Source organism: Leuciscus leuciscus (genome assembly GCF_965113295.1).
Source record: "Leuciscus leuciscus genome assembly, chromosome: 16".
Classification (NCBI taxonomy): Eukaryota; Metazoa; Chordata; class Actinopteri; order Cypriniformes; family Leuciscidae; genus Leuciscus; species Leuciscus leuciscus.
The window spans coordinates 20,387,528-20,407,217 of NC_138740.1; the positions used below are offsets into that span (position 1 = coordinate 20,387,528).

The 19,690-nt window shown below is 36.7% G+C and overlaps 2 protein-coding genes across 3 annotated transcripts; both read right to left on the reverse strand.

The window, feature by feature from the left end:
- Nucleotides 1–1,917: 1,917 nt before the first annotated feature.
- On the reverse strand, nt 1,918–11,698 carry bbs1 (Bardet-Biedl syndrome 1). 2 transcript variants are annotated; one of them, XM_082141039.1, is made up of 17 exons: nt 11,562–11,698; nt 11,155–11,231; nt 11,014–11,048; nt 9,474–9,746; nt 9,065–9,111; nt 8,889–8,927; nt 7,324–7,396; nt 7,098–7,229; nt 6,851–6,957; nt 6,218–6,338; nt 5,973–6,131; nt 5,802–5,871; nt 5,553–5,711; nt 4,409–4,542; nt 4,187–4,321; nt 3,389–3,475; nt 1,918–2,385 (listed from the first exon to the last, which is right to left on the reverse strand). In XM_082141039.1, the coding sequence occupies exons 1-17, from the start codon at nt 11,591–11,593 to the stop codon at nt 2,299–2,301; spliced, it is 1,767 nt and encodes a 588-aa protein (XP_081997165.1). In that variant the 5' UTR covers nt 11,594–11,698; the 3' UTR covers nt 1,918–2,298. The 2 variants fall into 2 exon arrangements, with proteins under 2 accessions (XP_081997165.1, XP_081997166.1); XM_082141040.1 differs by having other exon boundaries at nt 11,155–11,226; nt 11,562–11,685.
- A 953-nt stretch (nt 11,699–12,651) lies between these two features.
- On the reverse strand, nt 12,652–18,309 carry LOC309477145 (complement factor B-like). The gene is made up of 18 exons (XM_082140294.1): nt 18,196–18,309; nt 17,542–17,730; nt 17,247–17,432; nt 16,933–17,106; nt 16,749–16,844; nt 16,514–16,647; nt 16,173–16,320; nt 15,927–16,058; nt 15,360–15,452; nt 15,094–15,231; nt 14,801–14,910; nt 14,516–14,648; nt 14,294–14,432; nt 14,123–14,202; nt 13,679–13,779; nt 13,349–13,478; nt 13,141–13,190; nt 12,652–12,988 (listed from the first exon to the last, which is right to left on the reverse strand). Exons 1-18 carry the CDS (start codon nt 18,254–18,256, stop codon nt 12,815–12,817), a joined length of 2,268 nt encoding a protein of 755 aa, XP_081996420.1. The 5' UTR covers nt 18,257–18,309; the 3' UTR covers nt 12,652–12,814.
- Between the last annotated feature and the right edge of the window lie 1,381 nt (nt 18,310–19,690).

Below are 19,690 nucleotides of genomic sequence, written 5' to 3' on the forward strand. Positions count from 1 at the left end.
AAAAACTTTAAGTGGGCTATTTAAAAAGTGTTAGGACTATATATATATGTTAAATTATGTTGTAAAACATATGCGCAGAGTGTGATGTCATATTGTGTGTGCGCGTGAAAGAATACGTCAACAGCGCTCAAAAAAAAAAAAAACCTTCATCCGCAGCCGCTCTAGTGTTGTAGGTAGACACTAGGCAGGTTTTTTTGTGTTCATTTCTATTGCATTACGATTGAAAGCAGTATCAATAATGTCAAAAATATGATGTGCAGTCAAGTTCGTGTGTGTGTATGCTGTTTAAATGAGTGTTCTCACGTTTGACGAGTTGTATTTTGACGACTTGATATTATTTCTTATTCTTTTTCACCAAGTAATTTACTGCTCAGGCATTATTGTTAACTCGCTAGACAGTAAGGAGAAAATGACAATTTGATGGATAATTGAAATATATTCTGGTAATGTAACGTTATTCATTCCGCCATCACATCTGAGCGCGAAACGCTGCTTGGGTAGTTTCACGATATAAAAATAATTAATAATACAATAATAATTTAATTGTTCATTATGTTTATTCTTGTTAGAAGATTTTATTTTATTTTTTACTGATTATGAACACAAATGAATCACGACAAACCAAATTAATTGTAATTGTATTAATTATACCATTGATGAAAGCTGATACCAAGGTATTTTAGGCATACAATTCTAACATAATTTTTCATGAAAAATCATGATTGTATTTTTTTTTTTTTTTGAAAGTAAGGTTAATGTAAGCAGCTTCTTGCAATACTGTCCTAAATGCGTAATAAAACCTAAGTGCAAACATTACCGCTTTAATGACATGGTTATTACTGTCATGGTAGTAATATTATAACTATTATGTAGTAGTAGTGTAATGTACACAGACACAACTAAAAGAGGTTTGAATTTTTCTTTTGTTTAATTTGCACACTGAATATGGGTTGGAGTTTTTAATTTTGAACTCAAAGTGCACCAGATTGATGAATCAGAGACCTGGATATTGGATAGGGGGCGCTGGCCCAAAAAAGGTTGAGAACCACTGCTTTAAATCAAAGTTTGTAATGTTATGATTCACCTTGTAGCTGGTTGTCTTGATACATGGCTTATAACGCTTTAACGAAAACTTTTTTTTAAAGTCCCTATGGGAGAAATGAAAGGAAAACATACTTCTGAAAAAGTGGATGGCACTGTTGCACTGTATAGAGGGAGAGAATGAATTGACCTTTCGCTAAGCCCCACTCCATGTGACTACTGATGCTGTTTTGTTTTTATATTTGAAAAGGGGGAAAAATATTGTCTGTATCCTCTTTTGGTACCGTGTCACTGTTTATATTACCTGTAAACCCGGTTAAAATCTTTAAAGCACATTGGAATTCCATAGACATACAGAATATGAGCAAAAGCTTGTCTGATAATATGGTGAGCAGCAACATTTGCTAAGGCAGGACTGGTCAGTAACGGGGCTTAGCGAAGGGTCAGTCGTCAACAGCTCTGGCTGCCCTTTACATGAGATTCTCCTGTGACCTTTCACTCTTGTGCCTCTTCATGTGTGTGCTTTAATAGTAGTTGTATCCCAGATGAAACACTGTGCACTAACCATGTAGTGTATGAATTTCATTTGGTTATTTTGTCATTCAACATTGTATTCTGATGCCCCTCTGATGCGACAGTTGAGTGCATGAAGTGTCAAACATTCCACACTTCATTTTTCCGTTAATTAAGTGCATCATCCGGGTATTTAAAGTGCTTTTCACACTATTTATACTACAGAACGTCATAGAATAGTGCATAAGTATATGAATTGGGACACACCTAATATTTTACTTACTGCTCTGCCTTGAATGGTTTTGCAAGATTACCCTCATAAACCATAACACTGATTATGTTATGAATCATATTACAACAAAAGTCAATAAAGCCTCATAATTGAGTTTGTGTGTGATCATTACATCAGGAATAATAAATATGAATTTACATACAAATATACATGACTACCACAAATAAACATCAGAACAACTCTTACATCCAAACTATGGAGCACTTGGCCTCACAGCTGTCAATCAGAGGCTCCAGTCACTATCCATTAAAAGGTATTGCCTGTGAGGACACGCCTCCCTCAATCCTGATCTAAACTACAGGAAGCACCGGCTCTACGGCCAGCACAAGCTTCTCTTTACTCCTGTGACGTTTCAGGCTGCTCCGTGGAGAAGCCTCGCTGCTAACTAATGCTGCTGCTAGGAGCACAGCAAGAGTTGAAGACGCCTGTGAAGCTCGGCTAGACGACACGACTCAGTTCAGTGCAAGTCCTTCACTCACAGGCATGTTGATGTGGGCGGTGAGGAGAGGAGCACTCTTTCCTTCTCTCAGCACAAACACCTGAAATCAGAAACGTAACAACAAACATCGGCTTGATTTCATGCATACAGTAATCAACATTTATGTTGTACATCATGAGACTGTACAGGGGCATCATGCTCCTATTTTTTGAGGTGGCAACAGTGATAGAATGATAATAGAATATTCAGTTCAAGCAAATGTAGACATGAATAGATTTCTTATGCCACAGCATTTTAGATAAACACTGTTTTACCTACATTTTATACACACACTGCCATACAAAAGTTTGGGATCGATAAGATTTTTTGAATGTTTTTGAAAGTAGTCTATTAAAACCAAGGCTGCATTTATTTGATCAAAAATAATAAAATAAAAATTATATATACATTTTGATTTCATGTCGACTTTAATATATTTAAATAGAAATGGGTATTTTATATTGTAATATATATATATTTATATTATTACAATATAAAATGGCGTTCCTTTTCTGATGACGTCAGTTTGACGGCTTGGGTTGAAAACGCTTAACCGTTAGTCTGCTATTAGCAGAGATGGAGAGGAGGAGCGCTAAAGTAAAACCCTGCTATAAAAAAAAAAAAAAAAGTTCAATATTCCGTTTCACTTGGAAATACGTCACAACACTGGAGAAAAGTCGTTTGCAACTTCCGGTTCACGGGGACTTTAAATAGTAATTAAATGTCATTTGTTCCTGTTCAGTCTTCAGTGAAAAAATCATTCCTTCAGAAATCATTCGAATATGCTGATTTGGTGCTAAAGAATCATTTCGTATTATTATCAATGTTGAGTATTTTTGTGGGAACATTTGAAGTATAAATATTTTGTAACATTATGAAAGTCTTTACTGTCACTTCATCATATGTATGTGAGCGATGCCTAGTTATTATTCTGTAAATAAAATGGTTAATTCAGTTTTCTATAAAACTTTGGGGCTAATATTGGTATATTGTGCAATTTTTATATTTTTCTAGCCATTCAGAATATTCTAACTGCAGATGTTCTAACTGGGTGAGAGTCTTACTTTGATGATGTCAGAGATGCCTTTGTCACTCAAGCACTCCACAAAAGTGTCAATGGGGTAATTCAGTCCTGGAACCAGTAGGGGAATCTACAGACACACAACAATTCACTGTTTTCAGTAAAACATTTCCTCAACATTAAAGGACAAGTTCGGTATTTTACACTTAAAGCCCTGTTTACAGATCGTATCTGATGAAATAGAACGGTTAAGATTAAAATTTGGACACATGCTCCTGTCCCGAGAATTTTAGGTTTATTTCGCTTTTGTGGACCTATTTTGCCAAACGCGTCACACCCGTGATTCTTCTGTTGAGAGCTTGAATAATAGACACTCCAGCCCAGTTGGCGATAATGCACCTTTGCCAATTGCAAGCAAACCACGGGCATTTCATTGAATACACAGAAGAAGCAGAAGAAGAAGCGGCGGAGTAATACCGTAAAGGTGCTGCGGTCTCACAGCACGTCCTATTAAGTCAATGGAGTTGGACAAAAACTACGATAAAACCTGTTGGAAAGCATCTTTTTCAGCGATTTTTGAGGGAACATATCAGTGAACATGTTCTCGGTGAGTTTCACGTCTTTGTAAACGAAAGTTTAATGTGTTTTTAGGACGGAATCTTCCAGTGCATATAGACAACCATTGTGGGGGGGACAGCAGCATGTGTCCAAATTTTAATCTTAACCGTTCTATTTCATCAGATACGACCTGTAAACAGGGCTTTAAGTGTAAAATACCGAACTTGTCCTTTAATAACTTCAGGTAAGAATAATGATCATGAAACTGCTCAGCTGAGGTCACCTTGAAGAAGGCTGTCCTCATGCTGTACAAACTTTCATCATACAGAAAACTGATGGCCAGGTTCATGACCGGACGAGACGCTGCAGTGTTCTGGATGTTCAGAGTGAGCTTGAAGGATGGGCCGAGCCCTTGAACCTTGCACAGGAACAGAAAGCAGAAGTGGAGATCGATATCGGTCATCCGGTTTCATCTTGTTCATGCACTCAGTATTGCACAACTCACCACTGCGTTCATCTTGAGTGGCTCGGTCAGGCTCGCAGACATGGGCGCGAGGCTGGACTCCAGGGCTTTGACGTAAGCGCGAGCTGCAGCTAGACGCAGCCTGCTTAGGTCCATCTGAAAAGCTCGGTGCATGGCTGCATAGAAAAAGCAACAAGAGGCTAATACAGAAGAACAGAAAACTACACCATCACCTTTGGTTATTAAAATGACTAAATTATCTCAGTTGTTCTAGTACTGTGTGAATGCTGCTTCACAGACGGTCCAATTGTAGCGATGCACCGAAATTTCATCAAACGGAAACAATCGTCTGAAACACGCAAAAAAACGAACTTTTGGTTTCAGTCGAAATGGTTTTGGAGAGCCATCGACCTAAACATTGACGTTTAATTAAGCGCTTCTTCAGTGGCGTGTTTTGACTGTGTCAGCATCTATTTTATTCACAAAACGTGGATAAAATACAAAAGATAAACATGTCGGATGTGTGGGCGGACACTTTTCACCTTGGCCAAAAATTATGCTAAATAGGCAAATATTGATAATTATATAACATTGATAATAATAAGAAATGTTTCTTGAGTAGCGAATAAGCATATTAGAATAATATCTGAAATATTCAAGGTCACCAGAATTTTTTTTTGTATGAATAGCTGAACATGCAATATATCAAAATAACAGAGCCTCTGCTTTAAGAAAAAGAAAAAGAACATTTTATTCTAGCTACAAGCAATCTTTTTTTTATCAACACTTGAATCATTGAAACATTCAGAACAAAAAGTTGAGAAAATTCAGAACGATAATCAAAACAGATGTAGATTTCTTCCATCAACACTCCCAAAGCTTGCACAGTCCTATAGCTCATCCTGGGTCGACATTTCATTCTGTAACGTTAGGCAGTTTTGATTTATATGTGGTTTAATGTTTGATGGTGGCGTTATTCTACATGTGCGTAAGCAATGCTTTTATCACTTGTTTCTGTCTGTGCTTTGATCCAGAGATTCTCTACGGTTTCAGAAGATGTGTAATAGCGCCCCTACTGTATAACAGTGAAAACATGGATTGCCAGAAATTTCCATCAATGGTGGGGAAAGAGTTCATTTCTGTTTAGGTGGTTCTGTAAAAAAATTTATTTTGGTTCATCACTAACCAACTGCATTTTCACGCTCTCTCAAAGTCTGGTCCACGTAGAGCTTGGTCTTCTTGGGCACGTTCAGGCGGATGCTCTGGGCTATTGGGGGTCCAGGGGCCGAGTCTCTGTCATCAAACACAGCCGTCCTCTTGAGGATCTTCACAATCAAACCTCCTCCTGGACAGTTAAAAACATTTGAAATGCTTTGTATCCAATCTTACAGTTGACGTAAAACTGCTTTATCTACCATGTAACATAAGTTACTACCTTTGGTGGTCATTATCAGAGTGCCGTCTTCCCGTCCATAGCGCCCGAAACAAATGCTTGTCACTACGTCCTGTAAGACAGAAATTAAAGTCTCTGATAATGATAATGACAACAGGGACACTTCAACTTCACACTTCAATATGATGCCATTGAATTCATGACAGTACTTACTGGTGTTTTGATGGTGCTGATCAGATTTTTGTCTCTGTACATGTGTACTTCACAGTTGGCCAGACCCACCAGTACAGCCTGGAATCCTCGTGTGGGGAGGTCCATCAGTGCCATGGTGGTAACAGGGGCTGGCAAATAAGCCGTCCACAGCTTTTTCCCCTACAGGAGAATTCATTAGAAAGTTATCATTATCAGTTTTTGAGGCATTATTGTTATTGTGACAGACATGGATACATGTATCATACCTTTTGAGTGTAACCATGCAGCGTCTCATCGGTACATCCTACAACTACATTCTTTCCCATCCTCACCAGTCCTACTGGGTGAGAGGACAGCTCAATGCAGTATTTGGGCTTTGGGGAATCCCTTTAAGGCAAAAAAAAAAAAAATGGCAGTGAGCGTTGCTCACCTATTTATTGGCCTTTTTTAACGTTATCACAGGTTTATGCAAGCTTGCTTCCGACACGGAATAAAAAAGGTAAAGGTAAGTGACAAGTGTGACCTATTTTCTCGCAATTCCCAGTTTGTATCTCACAATTCTGAGAAAAAAAGTATGAATTGTGAGATACAAACTCACAGTTCTGACTTTTAAACTCAGAATACAGAGAAAATAAGTCACTCAGAACCGCGAGATATAAGCTCACAACTGCAAGGAAAAAGTCAGAATAGCAAAGTATAAAGTCAGGTAATATAGGTATTAAAAATACATATGAAACTTTAATGAAAACACATTTACAATGTATTTACATGTATTTTACCAGCGGACATCCTCATCATGTCCAGTTTTGAGTGCTTTGAGATTTGAAGTTTTGAAAATCCTCAGTTCTTCCATCTTGGACCGCAAAAATGTGTAAATAAGTTTAAATTCACTCAGTTACCTGCGTAGTATGTAGATGTTGCCGTTGCGACAGGCCACAGTGATACGGAATTCCACATCAAACTGACCCGTCACGTCCATTAGGGTGGCTGTACTAGGCAGTGACATCTGAAAACACACAGGGAAACTCATTCTTTTTAGGAAATCGGTTTATTTAGAACTACATGTAAAGTCATTTTAAACTAGATATTCACTGATATTAAAAACCAGAAACTACAAACATATGAAGCAGATATGAATGTGCTGACCTTATAGAGAATGGTAAAGGCTTCTGGATCTAATATGTAAACATCACCGTTCTCTGTGCCAATCACTAGGCAGCTAACTGCATCCTCATCTGCCATGTTCTTCTTCAACGTCCCTATACAGGTAATGACCGTCTGAGGCAAACAAAGAGACAAAAGCCATGCTACTGTAATTGTTTTTGGCCATCTATGTGTGAGTGACTGTGTATATGTATTCCGATATTGGCACCTGTCTACGTATAGGCTGCTCTTTGTAAAGATGAACAAAACTCTCCATTTCCTGTGGCTCAAGCATGAGGAACCTGAATAAATCACACAAGAAAAGCAATTAATTAATAGATAAAAAGAAAAAAAAGCTTTTTCTGCATGTTGGTTGTACCATATCACTTTGCCAAAGGTTTATATTTTATATTAAATAATTGTTTTTATATAAAGATTTATTTTGAGGCAACCAATTCCAAGTTTTGAAACTTGCTTATTTTTTTAAAAAATAAGAAAAATAATATTTTAACAATTTTTTTTGATATTATAACCTTATTATTATAGCATATTAATAGTATATATTGTTTATATATATATATATATATATATATACACTATAATATAATTAATATACTACATTAATAATCTTAATAAGGTTATAATATGAACAGTTATACTACAGGGCCGTTGAATGCTTGAATCTGATTGGTTGACGAACGTTCTACGGTGTGCATTATTTTCAGGGAAACGCACGGCTAAAGTAGTTCCAGGCAGGTCTTGACCGCATTACAGTTCCATATCACTTCGCGTAGTCAACTGTAATAACGGAAAATAGAATACAATTCATAACAAGAAAAAGCATTTCGCCCCATGCGCTTGATCTGCAATTTTCAATGTCTAGCTTCACAATCAATAGAAACATGCAGTTTAATTTTAATAAATAAACTATAAAGTCCTATCTATAATCAATAGAAAATTAAACTGAATATCTAGGCTAAATAAATGGATAGTCCTGCAGCACGGATTTTTATTGCAGATAATTTAACAAATAAATAATTATTGATAGGCCTACTTGTTAAAAGGGCTTTGGGTTTCGTTTATTTGGCTAGTCTACTGTCATCTGTCAATAATAGAAAAAAAAAAAAAAGAATTAACGAATTAATTAAAACAGATTGAATTAATAAATAAATAATAATATTGACGCACATATGCTTTTCTGTCTCATTATTGCAACATCTCTCTCTAATAACTGCATTAATAACTGCATAAAGCCGGGAACACACTTTAAGGCCGGTTATGAATGTAATTTGATACTTATGACTGATCATGCCCAAACGCGTGTTCAGCGCGTTCAGTCTGTGTTCAAAGTCGGTGTTTAAAATCTGCTGCAGTCGATGAAAACAGTCAGAGAATGTGTCAGCTAGTCGTGTGACCCCAGCATTAGTCTGCTATCAGCGGCTCAAACCTCCGTTACTAACTCTGAAATGACGTTTTGGAATTAGCAACGGAGGCATGGGATTAGATGCGTAAGAAATTAGTCCTACATACAAGAGCGTTTTGATGACAAAAACTTTACAAACGTCTTGAAATACATAATCTGAACAATGTTTCGAGGTGTGGTAACTGTAGTATAAGCGGAATAATTGACTTCAGGCCGTTGAATTATTAGAAAAATAATGCACACCCGAGGTGTAACGGCAACTCCGCTTCGCGTCGTGACCGCATTACCACCTCGGGTGTGCATTATTTTTCTAATAATTCAACGGCCTGTCATCAATTATTCCTTACATATAATATTAGAACAGTTTTTACCGTAGCGATCTGACAGAGAGTGGAATTTCAGCTTTGTCCCTGTTAAAGAGAAAACAATACAATTATCTACAGTACTCTAACTGTGAAATACACATGTATTGTATCAGGCTGTACTCTAAAAGCCATTACAACTGCAGTGTATTGGGTCAAAACACTAAATATATACAGTAACTCACCTTAATCCTTCTAACATCTCTTTAAGGGTCATTGGATCAATCATGTCCTAAGAGTCAAAACACATCCAGTAATCATTACAGTAAACATATGGCAGCCTCACACACGACATGATGTAGTGTCCTGGCCAAATTCCCTCCAATGGCCCTTATCAATCATGGCCTCCTAATAATCCCCATCCACTAAATTGGCTTAATCACTCTCTCTCTCCTCTCCACGTATAGCTGGTGTGTGTATTGAGCGCACTAGTGCTGTTGTACTGTGGCTGCCGTGCTGCACACTGGTGGTGGTTGAGGAGAGACCCCATCTATGATTGTAAAGCGCTTTGGGTGTTCAGTAGTAAAGCACTGTATAAATGCCTCATTCATTCACTCAATGCATAGAGCTGAATGTGTGATATGAACAGCTCACCTCCCTGGCCTGACTCCAGACGTCCTGCTCCAGAGGGTTCACCTCTAGACTAGGGAGCGTGAACTTGAAGTAGGGCCTCAGGTTCTTGTAGACGTATATGAAGGGACCAGAGGCCACGGCGATGGCCGGTGTTCGTGGCTCATGCAGGTCCATGAGGAAGGAGACCAGTCCAGTGGGCAAGTCCAGCAGGGTGCTCTCACTCAACAGACCAGTGCCACGGTACACCTTTAGCTTCATGTGACACACTCCTGTGCCAAGATCACCCACCACCAGCTGGTACACAGACAGCTCAAATCACTCTTTATTGCCAGTCTATTTCTCAATGATGGATTATTGCCATTGCATAAAAAGGTAACTTCTTGGAAAAAAAACATTCAACTTCAACTTCATACTTTTAAAATTACTTCTATGGATATATATATATATTTTTTTTAAATAATAGATTTACTGAATGTAATATTTTCATACCCTTAATGTTATTTACAATTAAATTAAAATTGTATTACAGTTTAAATTTATATTAAATGCAATTCGCTTTTTTTTTTACCTACTTAAGTACATATTTATAAGTAATTTTATAATTATGTCTATTGTCTTTGAAATATGGTTCAAATGTACTGTCAAATGTACTGATATATATTAAATGGGACAGTTCACTCAAAAAATTTAATTAACCCATAATTTACTCACCCTCAAGTCATCCTAGGTGTATATGACTTTCTTCTTTCAGACAAACACAATCAGAGTTATATAAAAAAATATCCTGGCTCTTCCAAGCTTTATAATTGGGAGTGAATGGTACCTTCGATTTTGCAGTCCAAAAAAGCGCATCCATACCTTGTAAAAGTAATCGATATGACTCCAGGGAGTTATTAAAGGCCTTCTGAAGTGAAGCATTTTTGTATGAAAAATATCCATAATTATAACTTTATAAACTATAATCACTGGCTTCCGGTAATGGCCGTATGCGAGTCGAGTTCCGGCTGAAGAGTGACCTCTGACCCGACGAGTGACCTAGCGTAAGCTTAGCTGAGAGTAGAAGTCTCTCTTGGTTCAAACAAATAGGGTTGGGCAACAAACTCAAGTTCCTCCAACATTTCACTTTAAAAATTCTCGTTTAAGACTCCTAATTCGAGACCGGTGTTTTGCTCTATCCTCTGTGCTTCCACGTTCATCAATATGTCACTCTTGTTACCGGAAGCCAGTGATTATAGTTTATAAATTGATAAATATTGATATTTTTCTTACAAAAACCCATCGCTTCGCTTCAGGAGAGCTTTATTAAAACCCTGAAGCCGTATGGATTACTTTTATGATGGATCCATGCGCTTCAAAATCTAAGGTACCATTAAAGCTTGGAAGAGCCAGGATTTTTTTTTTTTTTTTAAATAAATCCGATTGTGTTTGTCTGAAAGAAGAAAGTCATATACACCTAGGATGGCTTGAGGGTCAGTAAATTATGGGATAATTTGAATTTTTTGGTGAACTATAAGCACACATCTTTCTCACAAGGGACACAATGCCATAAACACACACTCACCTTATTCTCACCATCTCCATGCAAATCTGAGAGAGCTGTGAAATATAACAGGAAGAATGAGCTGGTGAGATTGGTAACTGTTAGTTGCAGGCTAAACTGCAGATATGTATTGTGAGAGTTCATGTGACTCAAGGGACTTACCAATGCAAGAGGAAAAGGTGTATAGATTGGCGACTGGGTCATAGTGGGCATCAAGCCATTTGGAACTGGCCACTGAACTAACGTACAAGAGCACAGGGGAAACTTACTGACGTTACTTCCAACAGGCTAGCATCTTATTATAAAACCATCGGTAATGTTACATCTGAATGTATTTATATCCACAGGATTTGAAAACACTCCAACTCAGTTGTATTATTGTGCCGCCATATTTGAGCAAATCAGAGAAGCTCAGCTCTACTCCTATTATAAAAGGATTGGCCATCATTTATTATATTTTCAAGAAAATCCTAAGCTAATCGAATTTGCTATATCAACATGCTAATGCCAATCGCATTTTAACGCGCTATTTTCTGGAGAAAGCCTCATAAATACGCATAACTACTCACGTGTCTTTCAGCTCCTGGGAAACAGAGGACATGACGGTTTTGCTATTTTCAAATGCTTTTTATTAACCTAGGCAGTGAAAATCATGTAATCCTCAGATCGGCTTTCCTCGTTCCTATAGCAACCACTCCAGCGGAAGAGCTTAAAGTCGCTACATTAAAATGCTTCCTCCAGGAAAGGTTCGTTGTAATAATTAGTTCCGAATAAAAAAAAAACACATTATTATATTATATGATATGATATTATATTATATTACGTTTACATTATAAACATATATATACATATTTAAAAACATCTAAATGTTTATAAACTTTTTTTGTGATTTTTTAAAAATATATATTATCTAGCAATGAACATTACATTATTATATTGCATCCATTTTTTTTTTTTTTTTTTTTTTGAGTATGACGACAACATTGTCAAAACGATCCCACTCGGATCCGCAAAAACAATTAAAAACACTGTATTATTCATGCTAGGCCAATAGTTGTCGATGTCACTTTGTAAAGAAAAACTACGCCCCTAGACCTTATTCACAGCAGCGCATCTTTGATTTGTAATGGGAATAATCGAAAGCGAGGCAGTGATCTCTACGTCTTTTCAGTGGGTTGTACTGTTATTTAATGTGTTTTTGGATTGTTCTGCTGACGAAACACAGCAGAAATATCTTTCCAAGAAATTTCAGTCGACAAAAAACTCCAGACAACATGAGCTGTGGGAAATTATAAGTGTTCTAGGAGCTTTGTACAGCAGATGACATTGAAAAGGAAAGGCAAGTCTATCCCTCAAAGCCTCGCTATACCTGTCATGGCGCAGCTCTGAATAAGGTCTATAGACCATCTGCGCATGACATCACCGTTTTTGTAGTTTATACGGAGACGAGAATGGTATTGTTTTCAAAATCTTGCACTTTGAAGCAAAAAAGTTTGCGTTTTCGGGCCTCCTAAATTAACGCCAAAACGCATACAAAAATTATAAAACCGGTGTTGTGTAAACAGCCCCTGATTCATTCAATTCAATGTTAATTAACCACACCTGTTACTTCCACTGGACTATAATTTAAAACTCAAAATGACAAAAACAACATATAGGTTAAATTAATATGTTATTGCTTTTTATTATTAGCCTACACAATGCTTTTATTGTGTCACATTTCTTACAAATTGCCACAAAGTTCAAAGTAGGAAAGGACAATAGAAATGTTTATTTAACTGAGAGGCATACACAACATTTCTGAACTACTGTTGAACAATGTTCACAACAAGAACGTAAGAGGGGTTCCCAGTGTGCCATCTCCTAGGTAGCGTTCAAGGAATGAGCGTACTTCTTCACTGAACAGACTTGTATGGTAATCTCTGGATTCTGCATCAGACAAAGCGTCCCTTTTGCCCGCGCACAGATCCTTCGATCCCCAGCTTATGATACCAACCTGTCCAAGATTATTCAGATATTAAAACAAACATCTCTTAAAATAGACATGAATAGCTATTAAGTCTTCAGAAAAGTATGCAGGTGATTTGAAATAGTTCAGTATTCTGTAAAAAGGAATCAACAAACATGAAAAATTATTCAAAACCTCACCTGGACCATTCGATTACCAGGAACCACAAAACTGGCCCCTCCAGAGTCACCTGTTGATGACATGCACAGCATTAAGAGCTTGGATATTTTAGCAAATTCAATTTACTAAGGATAAGCAGTTGTTATATGACATTTTGATGATTCTAGCAACACCAAAAATGGTAGATTACAGCCAAATATTATGCACTCTTGCAAAAATCAAACGTACCTTTGCAGGCAATATCATCTCTAGTAGGTTCAAGACCACCGCTGCACAGAAAATTATCTGTAACGATATCTTCAGCATTTTGCGCAGTAATTCCCGTAGCTTTTTTGGCATCTTCAACACACGCATCCCGCTGAAGAAAAAGGACAAATTAATTTAATTGTTGAGGTAAGCATGCATTTAATTAAACTATTGCTATTAAGTCCATTCCCTTTTGAGATCCACCAAAAAAACAATCAAGCCCTGTATAAACGTAATGAAACCACAAATGAATACAAATATAAGGAGAATAATCAAAGGATAACCCGGTTTTCAGCATAAACACATCATTACCCATTTTCCCTGCTTGATTTTGATGAACTTCTTCTTAATGCTGTTCTCCCTCTCAGCTATGAAAGCAGCATTCACAGTGTCTGCACTCATTATCACTTCCTCTGTAAAAGCAATTCAAATGTAAATAAAATATATGTTGTATTTTAGCAATGTTACAAGATATAGGCTACATATATTTTCTACTGCCACAATGTGTTTAAACTATAAATTGTGGCAGTGCAATGATAACATTATATATTTACTATATTTGTACACACACATGCTGGGTTATTTTTTAACCCAAATGCGGTACAGCCTGTTGGGTCATTTTATTGGGTCATTTTTTTACCCAGCTCTGGGTTGCCAAATAATTCAGAAATGGTTGTTTTCTAACCCAGCATATTTTTAGAGTATCCACAAAACTAATATGCATGCAGCATTTCTGGCATATCTGTTGAAACTCACGATGTTTTCTGCACGTTCCTTCTCTATCTGAAAGTCTCAGAGCTCCACTGGTTTCCTTGGTGCAGGGGATGCAGATTGGCCTGTACAGACATACACAATATGTCATTCATTCATTACACTATTTTAACACTTTTTAGTAGCGTAAAATGACGCATGAGCTGCATTCCTCACCGAAGATCGAGACCCATAATTACTGGTTCCATCAATTGAATAAGAGCTACGTCAAATTCATAATATTCGGGTATTCCCATGTGCACTTTTGCTTTGAGGTTATAGTGAGGATGAGGTATGTACTGCTTCACTTTTATTCCTATAAGAGTAAAGGAAACACCACTGATGAGATTTACACCATTATACATGTTCTAAATGATATGATTGAAGACATAACATTACCTCGGGTATTTGAACCAATATCAACAGTTATCTTATCCGGTGTGTCACCAAATTTGAAGCAGTGAGCTGCTGTCAAGATAAAGGTCGAGGTGACTAGTGACCCCATGCAGTTAGAGATTTGTCCATTGCTGCGCTGCAAAATCACCAGAGAATGAACGTTATAATTCAACAAAAACTTAGCATTATGTTCATAGAACTAGTGTGGTGATGCTAAGCTATTTATTTAAATGGATTTTTAAATAAGAAATAAGACTACGATATATATATCCCTATAGGGATACCCACAGTCACACTGATCTTTGCCAACCAGGGGTATTGACGGCGGTTAGGGGACGGAGAATCATCATCAGTGTAATCTCTGTAAAGTCCACATAATGCTACACTGGTGCCCTCATCTGTTAAGGGAGAGGCAAGGAGAACATGAGAAACATATATATTAAATAATTATATATTAATTTATAAATATTAATATTAACTTATATATTGCTTTGAAATTAATATGGAGGACAATAACTATCTTAAATTTAGCCTATATTTCTAACCGTGTTCCTAAATGGAAAAGACACATAATGAAGTACCAATCATGTTGTCAAATGTATCCTTCAGTCCTTTCAAGTCCTTAAGTTTGAAGAAAAACTTCTCATTTCCCCGATCAGTCTTCAAATCATTAATGCCCTGAGAATGCACGTCATTTCCCATCCCAAACACATACAGATCTGTACGACAAACAAAACAATATATCAATAATTAAACAATAGAACTGAGTTATTAAACATAAAATTTGCTCTACTTTTTGTTAATGTTCTATAGTTTAATCTCAAAGATCATTCATGTTCTTCCTCACCAAGTTTGTCCTCTCGTGAAGGATTACTTTGTATCACAAGATTTTTTATCTGGTTCACCGGTATTTTTGGGCTACCACCCATGTTGGCCTGACCTAAAGACAAATATGTTGTAAAGTATAGTAAATGTAGAGCTTTAGTTACTTTACTTTTTTTCTGATTTGTGAAAATTGTATTGTTTTTACATTAAGAACAAAAGACACTTTAAAGGGATACTCCACCGAAAAATGAAAATTCTGTCATCATATACTCACCCTCATGTTGTTTCAAACCTGTATGAATTTCTTTCTTCTGCTGAACAAAAAGGAAGATATCTAGAAGAATGTGAGTAACCAGACAGTTTTAGATACCATTGACTTCCATAGTATGGAAGTCAATGGTATCTAAAACTGTCTGGTTACTGATATTCTTCTAGATATCTTCATTTCTGTTCAGCAGAAGAAAGAAATTCATACAGGTTTGAAACAACATGAGGGTGAGTATATGATGACAGAATTTTCATTTTTCGGTGGAGTATCCCTTTAACAGTTTCAGTGGTAACCACCAAGTAAAAATATTGTCATCAATACCATCAGTGAACATGATGACGATATGCTGGGTCTGCATGAAGTCTTCTTCATTGATCACCTGTTCTAATTTCATACTCTCTAAAATGCGCTTATATGCCTTGGCAATATTAGTTCCTGTTCGATCACCTTTACCTGTTAGTCACAAAAACGTCAGGATATTAAAACATACGTCCTTAAAGACTCTCAGACTGTACAACGCTGAACAAATGCATTTTAACTTTTACTATACTGAAACAAAACACTTACTTTCATATTTATAATTCTTCAGTGTTTCAAGGATTTTTTCCAGGTTATTTCCTTGCCCGCTCTTGAAGTTCCTCATTGAGGCTATTAGGGAAACGTCAGTGGCAAAAATCAGGATCTCATAGTTTGGGGAGACCTCGTAATAACTGATCTGTTGGTAATGAGCATAGGATCAAATCTTTATTATGTTCATGCGTAGTTACATAAAAAATATAACACATTACATTAATGTGTGCACTAATGGTGCACAAGTATACTAATGGGACATAATTAGGCAGAAATATCGAAAAATGAAATCAGTCAGTTGAAATGATGGTTATCAACACACTATTTATTTCATATACCTTTTCTATGAGTGTTTTGATCATATCTTTTGCCTTTTCAAAATCAGCTTCATCTATGCTGTCAGATACATCCAGGGCAATGTAGATATCGAGTTTTCCACCTTTTTGCACTTGTATTTTCTTCCCATGCTGATCTGACACAGGGAACAGGTTTCGTTCAAAAAAGTTGTGGTGACAAAAAAAAGTATATATTGTCTTGCAGAGGAAGAAGGCAGCGTGAGTTGCACAAGACTACCTGTTTCTTCATGTTGTTTAGAAAGCTCTAGATTTGACTTTAGAGAACTGCTGAAACCCTCTGAGGCTTCCTCTGGGGTGTCGTATGTGAAATCAGCTGTATTTACACAACAACAACATTAGCAAAGCTGAACTTTCAGTGAAATTAGTGCAATGCACTCTGAACAGGAAGGAGGAAGGTTTACCATAACATTCTGGCTCTGTTCCTGACCACTGGCCATCATCCTGACAGACTCGCTCTTTGGAACCAACCAGAGTCAATGTTCTGTCACAGTAGTATGTGACTTTGTCGTCAATGTTATAACTGTTGCCATTTTTTGTAGAGCCAGCGGGAACGCCGGGATCAGGACAGTGATCAGCTGTTTGAAAAGAGGAACAGATAATTAAAGAGATTAAGGACAATTGTTTATCGAATTTGTAGGGCATTCATGAATCAGGAAATTGTTGAATTTACTGCTTTTGTATTGCACTATACAGCACAGAGAGACTTCTCACTCACAGTTTCTTCCACAGACTGCTGTGCCTCCACTCCACTTCCCATTCAACTGGCAAACACGAGTCCCTGAGCCACGGAATTTGTAGCCTGAATGACATGAGTAGTGGCTTGTGTCGTTCACGAAATACTTTGTCGAATATGGATACACCTCTCCATTTTCAAAACCACTAGGATTAGGACATGTGACTTCTGAGACAAAAGGAATGGTTTTGTGAGTAGCCTTGAAATGGAAAATGTGGTTGTGTTTTCAGTTATGAATAAGAGTAAGATCGTATTTGTCTCATAATGTGTTGCTTACTTTTGCACTGTGGGGGTTTTCTTTTGGGCATCGGGTTCCATCTTCCCCTTTCACAGCGACGGATTGTAACGGTTGGGTAATAGCCTTCTGGACAGCTGTATATTACAAGGCTCCCATCTCTTGAGAGAGAAAAACTGCCTCCTTTAATACTGAGATTCTCATCAGAGCACAAATTAGAGGATGGAGCACCTTTGGGGAATATCAGATGGATAAAAAGGGTGTTGCAAGAAAACACTGTAAACTGAACATTAGTGTGACCCTTCGGTAGGGCTGTATAGTTTCGAATTCTGGGTCCCAAACCTTCTTTTCAAGTAAAATGACTGTAATATTATTTCACAATGCTTTATCAAATAAAAGTTGTGCTTTTTAAGCTCAAATCATAAAAGATCATGCTTTTTGAAGTTTCGAGAAATCTATGTCTAAACATTACAATAAATCATTTATAGACTCATTTTGGACTATTGCTTTGGACTATAGACTACAGACTATTAAATGTGAAATTAGGAATCAATTAGCTGTTTAATGCATCTCTTGATGTGTTTATAGGAAACGTTCCCTCAAATCAGCATTTCAGTTAAACAGCTAAACAAAACTTTTAAATTGAGAAAAAACCCTGATGGTTCTGATGGTTAAAGCCAAGGCAAGATGACTTACCGGTTATGAGAGGACACAGTATTGCAAGCATGAACAGATTCAGCCACGGTTCACACTCCATGATGCTCTCGTCAGGTTCACAAAGCAAGTGAAACAAAAACCGAGGAAGGCCACATATTTATAGAGCGAAGAGGGAGTGACTGGACACAAACTAATCTGTCAAACACTTTGTCAAGGTAAAACTTACTTGATTATACATTTCAAAAATTATAAAGTATAGAAAACTGTATAAAGTTCTCTTAAAAATGGGAAAATTATCGTGAAAAGTTATATCTTTTTCTTTTTAAAAACTACAGAAGCAAAGTGGGCCTAGTGGGTGTTGGCTGAAAATTGAGTTCAACTCAACATAAGTGTTGCAATGTTCTCTAACCCAAATTTCCATACTTCTATTTAATTATCAATTATCAAGAATCATTACGTAATTTCTGTAAGAAATAGAAAAAAAATGTTTTTTGCTTTGACATATTGCTTTCGTTTTATAGCAATTTTACAGTAAATTTTATTGAGTAAAATATATGTTTTGTATAAAATAAAAAATGTTTAGTAGGCTACAGTTCATTTGTTTTACAGTAAACTTAAACTTCTATAACTTTTTTACACTTTCATTCTGCTGATTGTCTTTTAAAAGATACCAACCTAAGGTCAATATTCAAAAGCATTCATGAATTACAGCTATTTATGTCTGGATAGTGCATTTTCACGTCTATGCCCAAAAAGGGCGCAGTTAGGATTACATTGGTTGAAATTAAATAAAGTAAAGGAATGGGGAAATGAAGAACAATGAAAGGATAAAAAGAAATGGGCTTTGGATTTGAGATAAAATTGGACTTATTAAATAGTGAACCAACATTACATCTGTCAACGCTGGTTGCAGGAAGGGAGAGTAGAAGCAGCATTTATTTACAGCAGTCACTTTTATTAACAAAAAAAAAAAAAACACACTGGAGACCAAGAGAGAGCAGGAAATACAGATGAGAAATTAATAAGGAGGAAAATGAGGGCTATTTATAGCCTACTAATTAGGAAACAAGAGCTAAAGGGATAGTTCACTCAAAAATGAAAATTGTGTCATCACTTACTCAACCTCGTGTTGTTCTAAACCTGTATGGGTTTCTCTGTTCTGTAGAAGACAAAAGAAGATATTTTGAAGAATGTCGGTAACCAAACAGTTGATGGACCCCATTTTCTTCCATAGTGGGAAAAAAAAAATACTATGGAAGTCAATGGGGTCCATCAACTATCCCTTAACAAAGGTAAAAGGAGATACAAACTGAGCTACTAAAAACAAAAAAAGTTTTTCACATACAGATGACTGTCAAAACGATACCTGTTCACCCGGAACTATGCGACTAAAAAAACTGTATTATTAATGCCAGGCCAGTCGTCTGCGATGTCACTTTGTAAATAAAAAAACCCAACTCCAAACTAAACACGTAATATGCATAACGTCACCGTTTTCACAAATTCGTGTTTTTGTAGTTTACATGGAGATGAT

Excerpts from the sequence above, each read along its gene's own strand:
- bbs1 (XM_082141039.1), bottom strand. The coding sequence starts at position 11,593 with ATGTCCTCTGTTTCCCAGGAGCTGAAAGACAC. Across the intron at positions 7,397-8,888 it reads CTCTCTGTCAGATCGCTACG|GTTCCTCATGCTTGAGCCAC; the intron begins GTAAAAACTGTT and ends TGATTTATTCAG. Across the intron at positions 6,958-7,097 it reads CCTTTACCATTCTCTATAAG|ATGTCACTGCCTAGTACAGC; the intron begins GTCAGCACATTC and ends GTGTGTTTTCAG.
- LOC309477145 (XM_082140294.1), bottom strand. The coding sequence starts at position 18,256 with ATGGAGTGTGAACCGTGGCTGAATCTGTTCATGCTTGCAATACTGTGT. Across the intron at positions 14,433-14,515 it reads TATTGGTTCAAATACCCGAG|GAATAAAAGTGAAGCAGTAC; the intron begins GTAATGTTATGT and ends TTACTCTTATAG. Across the intron at positions 13,191-13,348 it reads AGATGATATTGCCTGCAAAG|GTGACTCTGGAGGGGCCAGT; the intron begins GTACGTTTGATT and ends TGTCATCAACAG.